Raw genomic sequence first — 17270 nt, 5'->3', positions numbered from 1 at the left:
AAGGCTTTCTGCACGGCTTGTTGAATCTTTGCTCTGCAATCCATAAAAACTATTGTATGTGTCCTCATATATCTACAGCATGCACTTTTCATCAGAAGTGGGATTGTCTGCAAAATTTTTACAGAAGACTACATCTGTGAGTGCTTAATACTTCATTTATGGAGATAGCCTTTAGATTACATTTGTGTATACTAGTTAATCATTAGGTCTAGAACATAAATGCACATAGTGCATAGTTATTTAGTGAGAAGTTTACTATTCTTTTATATCACTCTTTATAAACTGTTTAAATGCTATTCTAGTTTGCAAAAGTTATCTGATGCTGGATCTTCAGTGACTATGTAAGCATCATTTATACATGTTTGGAAATTGAAGGGGTATTCCATTCACCACAGATAGGCTGGGTTCACATGTGCTGCATGACATGCCATGATTTGGGGATGTTTTTTGGACATGTGTTTTTTGTCTAAATACTGCAGAACCAATAATTTCAATGCAAAGGCGTTGCTCTTAATAGTAAAATACATGCAATTTTGTGGCAATCGGGCATTATCTGCTAACACAATGTGTGAACCCAAGCTCAGGCTACATGTACTTTACCAGGGCTGCTGTCAGGAATTTCTGGACCCCATGCAAGCAATTTTGTGACCCACCCAAGTGTATATTGCTGACTTTTGTCCTGGGTATATGGCTTAGTGGGAACTGAAGAGGGCAGGACTCCACATAGGCTGAATTATCAGAGACCTTAAATCAGTGTTTCCCAACCTTTTAATCAAACAAAAGCAGTATTTCAGTCTACACCCTCAGTAGCGATATCGCTCGTACACAGTAAAATAGTCATTATTGAGCCCCAGTATAATAGTCCTGAGTTCTCCCACAGACTGCTGACATACAATACAGCTATGTGGGTGGAGGGCAGCTAGACTAGGCCCTGACAGCAGTACCACAAGTCCTGTCTTGATGGCGTCCTTGCTCATAACCAAAGTGATATTTATTTTCTCTCAAAATGGATCCATATTCTGCATATAACATGTCCGTATTGCATCTGTATGTTGTCCACAATTACAGATCCATAAATAAGACTAGTATTATCCCATACACTTATGTGGGCAAGTCGGTACTATAAATATAGACAGGAATAGAACCTGCTCTGTATTTTGTGGATGGTTTCTGTGGCCTGTACACTGATCTGTAAAAAATATGGTTGTGTGTTTGTGGGGTCTGTATGCTACCACATTTTTGGATAATATACAGAAAACAACAGTGGTTATGTGCATGGGGTCTCAAGGTATAATGACAAGTTAGGTTCTGTTGACATTACGGTTTTACATCATTTTATCGTATCTGTTTCATGGATGTAAAAACATGACCATCTGTTTAAATAGAGATACCTTAAAATGATCTGCTAGATGTATGTAAAAACCATGATGTGAGTGGACCCTTATACAGTTTTCCAATATACTTTCTATATTAACTATTTTTAACTGTCAGTCTTTCTTGGAACCATTTGATGCCGTTTTTGATTGTACAGGTAAAACATGTTATAGCATAATTAAACTTTTGGGTAACTTTAGATTTTCTGGCAGTATCTGTGTCATAAATAAATTTTGTAATATACTGTGAGGAAGTTAGCTTGGTAGAAGCAGTGGTGCTGACCCAAACAATCAAGAATGGGACACAAAATGTGCAGCAAACTGGTTTATTTAGAAAAAAACAAGAAAATAAATAAAAACCTTGACTTCACAAAATGAGCAAAACAAAATACAGCTTTAACTTCAGGCAAAAATAAGGATCTATAACTGGACTGATAGTGTAAAGGTGTGGCCGGCACCTACAAGGATTTACAGTCCTATGAAAAAGTTTGGGCACCCCTATTAATCTTAATCATTTTTAGTTCTAAATATTTTGGTGTTTGCAACAGCCATTTCAGTTTGATATATCTAATAACTGATGGACACAGTAATATTTCAGGATTGAAATGAGGTTTATTGTACTAACAGAAAATGCGCAATATGCATTAAACCAAAATTTGACCGGTGCAAAAATATGGGCACCTCAACAGAAAAGTGACATTAATATTTAGTACATCCTCCTTTTGCAAAGATAACAGCCTCTAGTCGCTTCCTGTAGCTTTTAATCAGTTCCTGGATCCTGGATGAAGGTATTTTGGACCATTTCTTTCTACAAAACAATTCAAGTTCAGTTAAGTTTGATGGTCGCCGAACATGGACAGCCCGTTCTCAAATGATCTGAAAACAAAGATTGTTCAACATAGTTGTTCAGGGGAAGGAAACAAAACGTTGTCTCAGAGATTTAACCTGTCAGTTTCCACTGTGAGGAACATAGTAAGGAAATGGAAGACCACAGGGACAGTTCTTGTTAAGCCCAGAAGTGGCAGGCCAAGAAAAATATCAGAAAGGCAGAGAAGAAGAATGGTGAGAACAGTCAAGGACAATCCACAGACCACCTCCAAAGAGCTGCAGCATCATCTTGCTGCAGATGGTGTCACTGTGCATCGGTCAGCAATACAGCGCACTTTGCACAAGGAGAAGCTGTATGGGAGAGTGATGAGAAAGAAGCCGTTTCTGCACGTACGCCACAAATAGAGTTGCCTGAGGTATGAAAAAGCACATTTGGACAAGGCAGCTTCATTTTGGAAACAAAAATTGAGTTGTTTGGTTATAAAAAAGGCGTTATGCATGGCGTCCAAAAAGAAACAGCATTCCAAGAAAAACACATGCTACCCACTGTAAAATTTGGTGGAGGTTCCATCATGCTTTGGGGCTGTGTGGCCAATGCCGGCATCGGGAATCTTGTTAAAGTTGAGAGTCGCATGAATTCCACTCAGTATCAGCAGATTCTTGAGAATAATGTTCAAGAATCAGTGACGAAGTTGAAGTTACGCCGGGGATGGATATTTCAGCAAGACAATGATCCAAAACACCGCTCCAAATCCTCAGGCATTCATGCAGAGGAACAATTACAATGTTCTGGAATGGCCATCCCAGTCCCCAGACCTGAATATCATTGAACATCTGTGGGATGATTTGAAGCGGGCTGTCCATGTTCGGCGACCATCAAACTTAACTGAACTTGAATTGTTTGTCCAAAATACCTTTATCCAGGATCCAGGAACTGATTAAAAGCTACAGGAAGCGACTAGAGGCTGTTATCTTTGCAAAAGGAGGATCTACTAAATATTAATGTCACTTTTCTGTTGAGGTGCCTATACTTTTGCACCGGTCAAATTTTGGTTTAATGCATATTGCACATTTTCTGTTAGTACAATAAACCTCATTTCAATCCTGAAATATTACTGTGTCCATCAGTTATTAGATATATCAAACTGAAATGGCTGTTGCAAATACCAAAATATTTAGAACTAAAAATGATTAAGATTAATAGGGGTGCCCAAACTTTTTCATAGGACTGTATAGGATAGGGTCCCACCCCAGTACATATAGTAAATAAAAGAATCCCAATAGATCGGTTTTTTTCGAGTAAATATGTTGTGTTTATTCAATTGTAAAAAGCATTGTGCTACACGTGACAATACAGAGTGTCGAACAACGTTTTGGCCACTGGGGCCTTTATCGAGCATTGTAGGTGAACAAAAATATAACCATAAGAGATACAAATATATGCATCATGTATATTGAAAGATATTACACGTGTTAACAAAAAGTGCTAGACAAACTGGTGACAAATCGATATATTACACTTTATACAAAGGTCACATTACAACAGGTGCACATATTGGAGGAGGGATACAGATCACGGTTATTCTAGAGAACCTAGCATATAAAATACGACGTGCGATCACGGTTTATAGTTCCTAGCAAACATGAAGTTAAGGGTCAGCCACAGAATGGACACTCCAGTACACACACCAGGTAGTTAAGCAAATTATGAGAGTCGGGTAAAGTGGCTGAAACGTTGCTCGACACTCTGTATTGTCACGTGTAGCACAATGCTTTTTACAATTGAATAAACACAACATATTTACCCGAAAAAAACGATCTATTGGGATCCTTTTATTTACTATACCTGGACTGAGGCCTACTCCAGACAAGCCTATCATATGTCTAGATGTTGAAATATTCTAGACTGTTCTGAAAACTTCTACATTAATGTCTACATTATTCTAGCCATGTCTAGACATCGGTAGAATATTCTACACGTCCGCCTGTTTACTATATAAGCTAGTCTTCTGGACAGTAATACTTATTGTAATTGCAGTTATAATGTGATAGTGGATAGCTATATAGTGTGACAGCAAGTGCAGAAACTGAATAGGACTGAGAAATATAGTATGTAGTTAGATATAGAGATGGCATCAAGAGGCTGTGAGTCCCATATCTCGTATCAAGTCGTTGAGATCCTTTTGATTGGGGTAGTATCTCTCCGTTTCCCCCCTATTGACTCTATAGACTGGATCAATTACATCTTCTTGTTCAAAATCTGATGTGCCACTTTCTTCTGATGATGGCTGATTTCTTTCAGGAGGTGCAGGTATGGGGAGCTCAGTGCATTTTGGTACTGGAGCAATTAATGATGGGATATCAGGATACGCCACTGGAGGAGCATTCTTGCCACTTTGACGTTTGGAAGAATGCCCCCTCAGCTGTAATTGCCCCATTTGTCTTTAAAAACAAAAAAACAATAAATAAAGCTAACATCTTCTCCTGTAGATACACTCTCGAGCTAGTCCGAGCCTAGCGCATGTGCCTGGGAGAGCTGCACTTACAACTGTATATACAGTTGAAGCCTATGACAGAACAGGAAGCTGTAAAGTCCTTTCTCTGTCATAGAAGCCTTACAGTTATGTGCAGGACATCCCAGCAGAGTATACGCTGCATTATTTTGTGCCCATAATTTTGCGGCCGCAAAATTACGGGCGCAAAATAATGCGGCGTATACACTCGTAACTCCCATTGAAATCAATGGGATCTTTTTGAGCGTGCAAACTGCTGATACACGTAGACGTGCCAGATCAAAAGCTCCACTTTACATTGTATGAACGCACCCTTAGAGTGAGTAAAGCCTTGTACCAGCAGTGTTTTTGGCCCTTGGGGTTATTTGAGCCTTGCACCATAAGTGTTTTTGGCCCTTGGAGTGAGTTGAGCCTTGCACCAGCAGTGTTTTTGGACCTTGAGGCTAGTTAAGCCTTGCACCAGCAGTGCTTTTGGCACTTGGAGTGAGTAGAGCATTGCACCAGCAGTGTTTTGGGCCCTTGAGGTTATTTGAGCCTTGTACCAGCAGTGTTTTTGGGGCCCTTGGAGTGAGTAGAGCATTGCACCAGCAGTGTTTTTGGACCTTGAGGTTAGTTGAGCCTTGCACCAGCAGTGTTTTTGGCCCTTGGGGTTAGTTGAGCCTAGCAACAGCAGTGTTTTTGGCCCTTGAGGTTAGTTGAGCCTTGCACCAGCAGTGTTTTTGGCCCTTGGAGTGAGTAGAGCCTTGCACCAGCAGTGTTTTTGGCCCTTGGAGTGAGTAGAGTCTTGCACCAGCAGTGTTTTTGGCCCTTGAGGTTAGTTGAGCCTTGAACCAGCAGTGTTTTTGACCCTTAGAGTGAGTAGAGCCTTGCACCAGCAGTGTTTTTGGCCCTTGAGGTTGGTTGAGCCTTGCACCAGCAGTGTTTTTGGCCCTTAGAGTGAGTTGAGCCTTGCACCAGCAGTGTTTTTGGCCCTTGAGGTTAGTTAAGCCTTGCACCAGCAGTATTTTTGGCCCTTGGGGTTAGTTGAGCCTCTAACCAGCAGAGTTTGGCGGAATCAGGGTGGATTGAGCCTCTAACCAGCAGAGTTTGGGGGAATCAGGGTGGATTGAGCCTCAAACCAGCAGAGTTTGGGGGAATCAGGGTGGATTGAGACTCTAACCAGCAGAGTTTGGGAGAATCAGGGTGGATTGAAACTCTAACAAGCAGAGTTTGGGGGAATCAGGGTGGATTGAGCCTCTAACCAGCAGAGTTTGGGGGAATCAGGGTGGATTGAGACTCTAACCAGCAGAGTTTGGGGGAATCAGAGTGGACTGAGACTCTAACCAGCAGTGTTTGGGGGAATCAGGGTGGATTGAGTCTCTAACCAGCAGAGTTTGGGGGAATCAAGGTGGATTGAGCCTTTAACCAGCAGAGTTTGGGGGAATCAGGGTGGATTGAGACTCTAACCAGCAGAGTTTGGGGAATCAGGGTGGATTGAGCCTTTAACCAGCAGAGTTTGGGGAAATCAGGGTGAATTGAGACTTTAACCAGCAGAGTTTGTGGGAATCAGGGTGAATTAAGCCTCTAACCAGCAGAGTTTGGGGGAATCAGGGTGGATTGAGACTCTAACCAACAGAGTTTGGGGGAATCAGGGTGGATTGAGACTCTAACCAGCAGAGTTTTGGGGAAATCAAGGTGGATTGAGCCTAGTAGGAGCAGAATTGTGCGACGCTGATGGTGGAGGAGTATGAGGAGGAGGAGGAATTGTAGAGGGTGAGCATACACATGAAACTTCATGTCGGGGTGCTTGACACCGGTGGACATAAAAATGATACGTCTTTCCAGTGGCTGTTCATTTTGATCAGCATCAACCGGTCAGCACTGTCAGCTGACAGCCGGCTGCGCATATCGGTAATTATGCCACCGGCTGTGCTGAAGACCCTTTATGATAGCACGCTAGCGGCAGGGCAGGAAAGGACCTCCAATGCGTACAGCGCAAGTTCCAGCCACAAATTGAATTTGGAAGCCCAATAAGTGTAGGGCGCAGAGGGATTGGAGAGGACAGGGCTGTGGTCAGCCAGGTACTCCCGCAACATGCACATATACTTGTCCCTCCCCTCATGGTGACACTAGGCCCCTCAGTGGCGGTAGTTTGGCGAGGGGGTGCCATTAAGGTGTCCCAGACCTTGGAGAGTGTGCCCCTGCCGGGTGTGGACGGATGGCAGTTGTTAGCCTGTTGGAGGAACTCTCCTCCCTGCTGCCAACGAGAGTTGATGGAAACATCTCCATCATATTCTGAACCAGTTGCTTTTGGCAATCACTAATGCGACTGGCCCTCCCCTCTCCCGGAATAAAAGTAGAGATATTATTTTTATGCCGGGGGTCGAGGATTGCAAAAATCCAGTAGTGGTTGCTCTCCAGGATTTTGACAATGCGTTTGTCAGTTGAAAAGCACCCCAACATGAATTCAGCCATGTGTGCCAGAGTGTTACTTGGCATGACTTCGCTGCCCCCACCGGAGTGGTCACTGTCCATTTCCTCCTCTTCCTCCTCCATTTCGCCCCATCCGCGCTGCAGCAATGGGATGCAATGAACTATCCCACTAGCCTCCTGTGTGACAATGAGATCATCTGCCACTTCGTCATCCTCCTCCTCCTCTTCCTCCATCAATATACGCTGTGAAGAGGACAAGAGTGTGCACTGACTATCCTGCTGGGATGGTTCTGCTCCTATGCCCAACTCCTCAGTGGACAATGCGTTATCCCTGATGGAGATGAGGGATTCTCTCATCACACACAGGAGCGGGATTGTTATACTCACGAGTGCGTCGTCACAGCTGACCCTCTTGGTGGACTCCTCAAAGACACGCAAGATCTCACATAAGTCTGTCATCCATGGCCACTCATGGTGTAGAAACTGTGGTAGCTGTCTCTGAGGAACCCTTGAGTTTTGTAGATGGTACTCCATCAAGGGTCTCTGCTGCTCACACACTCTGCTCAACATGTGGTATGTTGAGTTCCAGCGTGTGGGGACGTCGCACAGCAGCTGGTGTTCTGGCAGATGGAGGCGTTGCTGGAGTGTTTTGAGGCTAACAGCGGCTACTGTAGACTTGCAAAAGTGGGCTCACAAGCGCCGTACTTTCACCAGTAGCTCGGCTAAATTGGGGTACGTTTTTAAAAACCGTTCCACAACTAAATTGAAAACGTGGGCCAGGCATGGAACATGTTGGAGGTTGGCAAGCTCCAGAGCCGCTACCAGGTTCCGGCCGTTGTCTGGGCCCAGGTGCAGCGGTGAAAACCATGTTGACGTCTCATCGAGGAGGGCATCCCTCACCTCGGAGGTAGTGTGCTGTCTGTCCCCCAAGCTGATGAGCTTCAGCACGGCCTGCTGACGTCTCCCCACGCCAGTACTGCAGCGTTTGCAGCAGGTAGCTCGGGTCGATGTGATGGCGGCGGAGGAGGGTGGTGGTTCAGAGCCCCTGCCAGGAATGTTGAAAAAAAGAAAAAGAGAGAGACACCGAGCGCACTAAGTGTAGTAGTATTGCGATTGATAGATAGATAAAAACAGAAAATGACCAATAGGCCTCTCACCTGGTGGGGTTGTGATGAGATCACAACACCCTAAACGTCCATAAGGACAGTAGTCACTTCTGGTGAGAGTGGCAGCGGTTCCAAGACTGAACACCGGATTGACTGGGAAGGTAAATGCAGAAAAGGAGGAGGCAAGGATCCGCGCTCAAATGGTCATGTAGGAGGAACGAAAGCCAATCGACAAATGGATTTAAGCACTGCCTCCACTACACGCTACCAACGTTATATCCACCTAACAGAGGGAAGGGAAGGGAACGCCAGCTTCTATCGCCCCATTGGTTTCACCTTCAACCTGGTACTGTATACTTACCTTTCTATATCCTCCTCCACAAGGCGGTCCAGGGACTCCATTGGACTTTGGCCCCAGCTCAGTTTTTATCTGCCTATCAAGATTACAAGACTGGGGGCGCCCGCCCTAATTGTGAATATTGTTCCAGTATCACTTTCCTAGCATATAGATCTTCATTTTGTATTTTACGCACTTGAAAAAGGGTCTGTTTTACCCGAAACGCGTTGTGCTTTTTCTGTACCTGATATCAATAAAAATCGACTTAACTCCATCTGTCGATTGGCTTTCGTTCCTCCTACATGACCATTTGAGCCATTTGATCCTTGTCTCCTCCTTTTCTGCCAGGAATGTTGGTTGGGGAAATGAGGTAGACCGCCCCAGTTTGTGACCCGGTACCAGCCTGAACTATATTCACCCAGTGTGCCGTCAGTGAAATGTAGCGTCCCTGTCTGAATGCACTTGTCCACGCGTTGGTGGTCATGTGGACCTTTGAGCAAAGCACGGAACCTGGCCTGATGTTGGCCTGCCTGATGTTGCATGACATGTGCTGGTGCAAGGCGGGGACGGCACAGCAAGAGAAGTAGTGACGGCTAGGGACGGCATAGCGAGGTGCTGCACTTGCCATCAGGTCAGGGAAGGTCTGAGTTTCCACAAGCCGGAACGGCAACATCTCCTGGGCCAGGAGTTTGGAGATGTGCGCGTTTAAGGCTTGTACATGTGGGTGGGTAGCACTGTATTTTTGCCTGCGCTCAAACGTCTGGGTGCAGGAGAAGGAGCTGAGGAAGGAAAAGAGGAGGATGAGGGAGAAGTCTCCAAAGTGGCGGAGGCAGATGTGGAGGTGTCCTGGCGGGTCAAGTGTCCTATCTGGACTGCAGTGCCAGCACTGGCAACAGTGGGAGAGGCAGTGGCGGCAATGCCGGACGACGATTGTCCTGCGTTTGCTCTCTGCCACTGAGCCCAGTGCTTGCTTTCCAAATGACGGTGCATGGCAGTGGTCGTAAGGTTGCTCTTTTCAGAGCCTCTGCTCAGTTTCGAGTGGCAAAGTGTGCAAACCGCACTATATTTGTCCTCTTTCGGGGGATATTGTCACTCCTTAGGGAGAGACCACCATATAGGTGTGTGGAGACTTGTTAAGCCTTTAGCACTCCACTTTGCAAGGAACTATGGGAAGAATATGCAAATCTAATCCATGATGTAATTAGGAAGACAGTTGTTGCCTCAGTGTTGCAAACCAATAGAGGGCGCTCACTGGAATGTGCAAGCCTGTCTTAAGACAGGATTCCAGTGAAATAACCCAATAATGGCTGCTCCCTTTAGCCTCATGCCCGACCTTCCAAGAGGCCTTTGTTTAGCAATGAAGCTGGGATTATTACCAGGTATAGTCTCTCAATCGAGGACAGCTGTTTCGATCTGGTTGGATCTCTTCAGCCCGATGTAGAGAGGACTATAACCTGGTAGAGGTGAGAGGCTTAGACAGGGTTCGGGGGATATTGTCACTCCTTAGGGAGAGACCACCATATAGGTGTGTGGAGACTTGTTAAGCCTTTAGCACTCCACTTTGCAAGGAACTATGGGAAGAATATGCAAATCTGCCTTCCATGATGTAATTAGGAAGACAGTTGCTGGCTCAGTGTTGCAAACCAATAGAGGGCGCTCACTGGAATGTGCAAGCCTGTCTTAAGACAGGATTCCAGTGAAATAACCCAATAATGGCTGCTCCCTTTAGCCTCATGCCCGACCTTCCAAGAGGCCTTTGTTTAGCAATGAAGCTGGGATTATTACCAGGTATAGTCTCTCAATCGAGGACAGCTGTTTCAATCTGGTTGGATCTCTTCAGCCCGATGTAGAGAGGACTATAACTTGGTAGAGGTGAGAGGCTTAGACAGGGTTCGGGGGATATATTTGTCCTCTGCACATACATTGAAAAATCTCCACACCACTGAAGACTGTGGCCTCGATGTGGTAGTTTTTCTAGGCTGGCTAGAATAGGGAACATTTTGGGCCTTGCTGGCTGTGGCCTGGTTTCGGTGAAGCAGCTGTCCTCTGCCTCTGGACATGACTCTGCCTCTAGCCACCCCCTTTGGTGCAGCACTTCCCTCCACATTTACACCGCTTTCCCTGCTTGACATCCCCCCCTGTGCAGGTTGGGTCAGTGTCCTCGTCGTCCACCACCTCCTCTTCCAATTCCTCTCTCTGCTCCTCCTCCTGCACATCGGCAATGGCAACAGGCTGCCCTGAGGGCAACTGTGTCTCATCATCGTCGTCACTGAGGGTGGGTTGCTGGTTAACAACAACAGGAGATGGCTGATGCTCCAGTGTTTGGGCATCTGGACACAAACTCATCTGCTAGCTCCTGGGATTCGGGAAGTGGTGGGACAGAGAAAGGGACAGTGAAAGGACCCGAAAACAGCTCCTGGGAGGTGGAAAAGGTGGAATTACTATGCTGGGAAGATTGGACATGTTGGGAGGAAGGAGGACCAGACTGTTGGGTAGGAGGAGGAGTTGAGGTTGAGGCTGACTGGCTGGTGGAGAATGTGCTGGAAGCATTATCCGCCAGTCATTGTAACACCTGTTCTTGGTGCTCGGGCCTGGATAGTGTTGTACCCTGCACCCCACTTAATGTGGCCATCAAGCTGGGGACTGCATGGAAGCGCAATGCTTGCTGCCGCAGAGCGGTAGGCACGGGAGACGCTGTTGGTTGACCGCAACCTCTCTCCCCATCTGCATTTCCACGTCCCCGTCCCTTTGCGCTAGCCTTACACATTTTTAGATGTATAGTAATGTGATTTTTATGGTCTGTACACAGTGGAAAGCTGGGTTAAGCGTATATAGCCGGACTGAATTGCTCCGTATCCCTGTTAGGTGTTTGGGGGGACACCCCATGGAAAGCTGGGTTGAGCTTATCTAGCCAGACTGAATTGCTCTGTATCCCTGCTAGGTGTTTGGGGGGACACCCCGTGGAAAGCTGGGTTGAGCGTATATAGCCGGACCTAATTGCTCTGTATCCCTGTTAGTTTTCGGGAGGACACCCTGTGGAAAGCTGGGTTGAGCGTATCTAGCCAGACTGAATTGCTCTGTATCCCTGTTAGGTGTTTGGGGGGACACCCTGTGGAAAACTGGGTTGAGTGTGTATAGCCGGACTGAATTGCTCTGTATCCCTGTTAGGTGTTTGAGGGGACACCCCGTGGAAAACAGGGTTGAGTGTATCTAGCCGGACTGAATTGCTCTGTATCCCTGTTAGGTGTTTTGGGGGAAACACAGTAGAAAGCTGAGTTGAGCGTATATAGCTGGACCTAATTGCTCTGTATCCCTGTTAGTTTTTGGGGGGACACCCCGTGGACAGCTCGACTCCTCTCCCTGCAGTATAGCTCTGAAAAGACCTGTTGTTTTTCTTCAGTTTTTCCCTGCCTACTAGAAGCTAATCCCTATGTAGCCCTCAGCAGCTCTCTCTCTCCCTATCTCTCACCGCAAATAAAATGAAGATGGTGGCCGCTATTCTTATAAATCCAAGGTCACATGTTTTCGGCAGCCAATGGGTTTTGTCAATTTTTTTTCAATGCTACGTTGTCGTAGTTCCTGTCCCAACTCCCATGCACAGTTATTGGTGCAAAAAACGTGCCAGGGAAGGTGGGAGGGTATACGAATTTTTACTGCGTTTGCTGCGTGGTATTCGATTGGAATTGAATACCTCAAACGGCCTGATATTCGATCGAATACCTATTCGATCGAACGGCGTTTGCTCATCTCTAATAGGAATGCATTGACCAGCGTTGATTGGCCAAATGCTTTACAGTATACAGCATTCGGCCAATCAATGCTGGTTCTGTCGAAGGCTCGTCTGTGAGGAGGCGGAGTCTAAGATCGGACCACAATGGAGACTTCTGTGATCCGATCTTAGACTCCGCCTCCTCACAGACGAGTCTCCGGCAGAACCAGAATTGGCCAAATGCTGTACACTGGCCAGTCAATGCTGGTCAATGTATTCCTATGAGAAAAAGTCAGCTCCCACATAAGTGCAAGCTGCCAGCTCTCCCGACTAGCAAGGACGAGCCTGCTGCAGGACGAGTAAGGGCCGGTTCAGATTAGCGCTTGCCTCCCGTCTGGGAGGAGTCCACAGGAGGACCCCCCGAACGGAATTTCAGCGCAACTGCAAGCGTTGTGCAGTTAAAGTGCACGGACCCCATAGACTATAATGGGGTCTGTGCGCTTTAACTGCACAACGCTCCTCCTAATTCCTAAGCACTCTCTTCTTGCTACTCGTGGTCTTGGTGACTCTCCTTTAGTTGGATAGTGGTTTCCCCTGAAATGAGGATTTTTCCCATAGACTATAATGGGATTTGATATTCGATCGAGTAGTCGAATTTTGAGGCTCTACTCAAAACGAATATCGAATCTTGAATATTTCACTACTCGCTCATCTCTAATAGACACAGAGGGTGAAGGGAGAGACTGTTTAGATGGTGATGTGGTACATAGAGTAGAGTGGGGTTGTTCATCTGGCCAACCATCGTAGCATCAGCTGGGGAGGCAGAGGAACAACACTCCTGGCCCCCTGCTTTGCTCTGCAAACCTAAGAATGGGGGCCTGGCATATATATATATATATATACTAGAGGGAGGACCCGGCTTTGCACGGGTACATTACATTTTATGTTTGTGTAGTGGCCCCATAAGAATTGTCCAGTTTTGCACTGGTGTATTTTGTATGTGGTTTGTGTGTATGTCCATAAGCGTCATGTGATTATGTGTATCTCATTTTGAATGTCAGTGAAAAACCTGTGATCAGTTGTTATGGATACCTGGAGTAAAGCTGTATCTAATCCTTATGAAGAATTGAAGAATCCGGCATCCACGTGCATAAAATCCAAATGCTTTATTAGGAAACGTAAAAAAAATTTTTGTCCATACAATCAGTGAACATCACTCCCTACCCCCGAACACACCACGGAGAAGTGACGTTGGCTGACGCGTTTCAGCACATGCGTGCCTTAGTCATAGTATCATAGTCATAGTGCCTTAGTATCTAATCCTTCCCCGTGTAGTACTGTGTTTAGACGCAAGTATCTAATCCTTGTTGGTGTGGTACTGTGTGCAGATGCACATATTTAATCCTCCGGCGTGTGGTACTGTGTGCAGATGTGTGTATCTAATCCTCCCCCGTGTGGCATTGTGTGAAGAGGCACGTATCTAATTCTCCGGTAAGTGAAACTGTGTGCAGACGTGCATATCTAATCTTACGGCATGTGGTACTATTTGCAGACGCACGTATCTAATCCTCTGGCGTGTGGTACTGTGTGCAGACAGGTGTATCTAATCCTCTGGTGTGAGGTACTGTGTGCAGATGCACGTATCTAATCCTCCCCCGTGTGGTACTGTGTGCTGAGACGCGTATCTAATTATCTGGCATGTGGTACTGTGTTCAGACGCACGTATCTAATCCTCCCCTGTGTGGTATTGTGTGAAGAGGCGCGTATCTAATCCTACGGCATGTGGAACTGTGTGTAGACGCACGTATCTAATCCTACAGCATGTGGTACTGTATGCAGACGCGTGTATCTAATCCTATGGCGTGTACAACTGTGTGAAGATGTGCGTATCTAATCGTCTGACGTGTGGAACTGTAAGCAGACGCGCGTATCTAATCCTACGGCATGTGGTACTGTGTGCAGGCGTGCTTATCTAATCCTCTGGTGTGTGGAACTGTGTGCAGATGCGCGTATCTAATCCTCCCCTGTGTGGTATTGTGTGATGAGGCGTGTATCTAATCCTACGGCGAGTGGAACTGTGTGTAGATGCGCGTATCTAATCCTACGACATGTGGTACTGTGTGCAGATGCGCGTATCTAATCCCCTTGCGTGTGGTACTGTGTATTGAGATGCGTATCTAATTCTCTGGCTTGTGGTACTGTGTGCAGAGGCTTGTATCTAATCCTCCAAAGTGTGGTACTGTATGCAGACACACGTATCTAATCCTTCCCTGTGTGGTATTGTGTGAAGAGTCGCATATCTAATCCTACGGCGTGTGGAACTGTGTGCAGATGCACGTATCTAATTCTTCCCTGTGTGGTACTGTTTGCTGATGCGCGTATCTAATTCTCTGGCTTGTGGTACTGTGTGCAGAGGCATGTATCTAATCCTCCAAAGTGTGGTACTGTATGCAGACATACGTATCTAATCCTCCCCTGTGTGAAGAGGTGCGTATCTAATCCTACGGCATGTGGAACTGTGTGTAGATGCGTGTATCTAATCCTACAGCATGTGGTACTGTGTGCAGACGCGTGTATCTAATCCTACAGCATGTGGTACTGTGTGCTGAGACGCGTATATAATTCTCTGGTTTGTGGTACTGTGTGCAGAGGCATGTATCTAATACTCCAAAGTGTGGTACTGTATGCAAACACATGTATCTAATCCTCCCCTGTGTGGTATTGTGTGAAGAGGCATATATCTAATCCTACGGCATGTGGTACTGTGTGCAGACGCGCGTATCTAATCCTCTGGTGTGTGGTACTGTGTGCAGATGCACGTATCTAATCCTCTGGCATGTGGTACTGTGTGCAGATGCGCGTATCTAATCCTTCCCTATGTGGTACTGTATGCAGATGCACATATCTAATCCTCTGGCATGTGGTACTGTGTGCAGATGCGCGTATCTAATCCTCCCCCGTGTGGTACTGTGTGCTGAGACGTGTATGTAATTCTCTGGCTTGTGGTACTGTGTGCAGAGGCATGTATCTAATCCTCCAAAGTGTGGTACTGTCTGCAGACACACGTATCTAATCCTCCCCTGTGTGGTATTGTGTGAAGAGGTGCGTATCTAATCCTACGGCATGTGGAACTGTGTGTAGACGCGTGTATCTAATCCTACGGCATGTGGTACTGTGTGCAGACGCGTGTATCTAATCCTCCGTGTGTGGTACTGTGTGCTGAGACGTGTATGTAATTCTCTGGCTTGTGGTACTGTGTGCAGAGGCATGTATCTAATCCTCCAAACTGTGGTACTGTGTGCAGACAAACGTATCTAATCCTCCCCTGTGTGGTATTGTGTGAAGAGGCGCGTATCTAATCCTACGGCATGTGGTACTGTGTGCAGATGTGCATATTTTATGCTCTGGTGTGTGGAACTTTGTGCAGATGCGTGTATCCAATCCTTTGGCATGTGGTACTGTGTGCAGACGCATGTATCCAATCCCCCGGCGTGTGGTACTTTGTGCAGACGCGTGTATCTAATCCTTCGGCATGTGGAACTGTGTGCAGAAGCGCGTATTTAATCCTCTGGTTTGTGGGACTGTGTGCAGACGCGTGTATCTAATCCTCTGGCGTGTGATACTGTGTGCTGATCTGTGTATCTAATCCTCTGATGCGTGTATCTCAGTTTGGATATCAGTGTTGGGTTGTGTATGTGGAGTGACCGTGTGTATTGCAGTTGGAATATGAGTGAAAGTCTTGCAGGTTTGTATTGGCTAAGGGGGGGGGGGCATTGTGTTTGGAATGCTGTATCTCAGCAACGGTACGTCCGAGCGAGTTGGAGTCTCATCTTAAACCTTCCCGGATACCTGAAGTATATCTGTACCAAATTTGGTGAAGATCGGTCCAGTCGTTTGGTTCGCATTAGAGCACAGACAGACAGACAGACAGACAGACAGACGGACGGACAGACAGACAGAAATTCATTTTTATAATATAGGGAGATATATATATTAGTAAATTTATCTAGTGTACGATTTCAGTGCATACCCCTTAAATTTACACCTTGGTTTGTTAACTTATAAAATAATTTTTTTTAAAAAAAAAAGTCTTCAGTAGTTCATACCTTTATAAATGGCGAACTTAAAAAATGATAACATATTGCGAGCTTTCGGGTTAACTAAAACGATCCCTTCATCTGGCTGATATCAAGGGAAGTGTAGGAAGAGATCGTTTTAGTTATCCCGAAAGCTCGCAATAAATCATCATTTTTTAAGTTAGCCATTTATAAAGGTATCAACTACTGAAGACTTATCAAAAATACAGTATTTTTTATTTCATATCCACTGGCTAACATGGTACAAAGATGTTTGTTAACTTAGTAACAGCAATCAAATAGGATAAGAACTTACCTTTGATATTTCATTCTTTAGCTTAGCCAGTGGAAGTGAATGAAACCATTTCATTCATTATTGTGCAGTAGATAAATGGATTATAATTTGTCATATCAGTGATGATATTTTTTGTCTTTATTTTCTACAGATGGAGGTCACAGAGGTTGTCCATTGGCGTCGTGCCTTAGTGGCAGTGAGCTTCAATCTGCTGTCCCTTGCTCTCTCCACTACAGCCCTTCTCAGTAGTTACTGGTGTGAAGGCACACAAAAAGTTCCAAAACCTCTGTGTGGAAATGGAAAGGCTACTAAATGCATAGTGGTCCCCATAGCTGTGGAGAGCATTAATGCCTCTGGTCAAGATGTGGTACATTACAGCTGGGAGACTGGAGATGACAGATTTGCTTTCCGCTATTTCCACACTGGAATCTGGTATTCTTGTGAAGAAAATATTTTGGGAACAGGTAAGGCTGGATTCACATCTACGCACAGTTCTCAAGATACTTCAGGTGCTGGCTCCAGAGTGGGAACTGTATCTGTCAGATATTTATAGCATATCCTATGGATATAGCCATAAACATTAAGGTGGGAACACTTCTTTAACCCCTTTCTGCCATATTT

The 17270-nt window shown here is 45.7% G+C and overlaps 1 protein-coding gene across 1 annotated transcript in view; it reads left to right on the top strand.

Moving 5' to 3' along the window:
* GSG1 (germ cell associated 1) overlaps window positions 1-17270 on the top strand; it is an 85850-nt gene continuing 68580 nt past the window's right edge. Inside the window, exons 1-2 of the mRNA XM_075286359.1 lie at window positions 1-136; window positions 16801-17113. Coding sequence (XP_075142460.1) covers window positions 80-136; window positions 16801-17113 — 370 coding nt within the window. The 5' untranslated portion in view covers window positions 1-79. The remainder of the gene's footprint in view (window positions 137-16800; window positions 17114-17270) is intronic.

The sequence above is a fragment of the Leptodactylus fuscus genome, chromosome 9 (genome assembly GCF_031893055.1).
Source record: "Leptodactylus fuscus isolate aLepFus1 chromosome 9, aLepFus1.hap2, whole genome shotgun sequence".
In the NCBI taxonomy this organism is placed as follows: Eukaryota; Metazoa; Chordata; class Amphibia; order Anura; family Leptodactylidae; genus Leptodactylus; species Leptodactylus fuscus.
The sequence above is the reverse complement of the archived record's forward strand: the minus strand, read 5'-3'. Positions and strand labels throughout refer to the sequence as shown.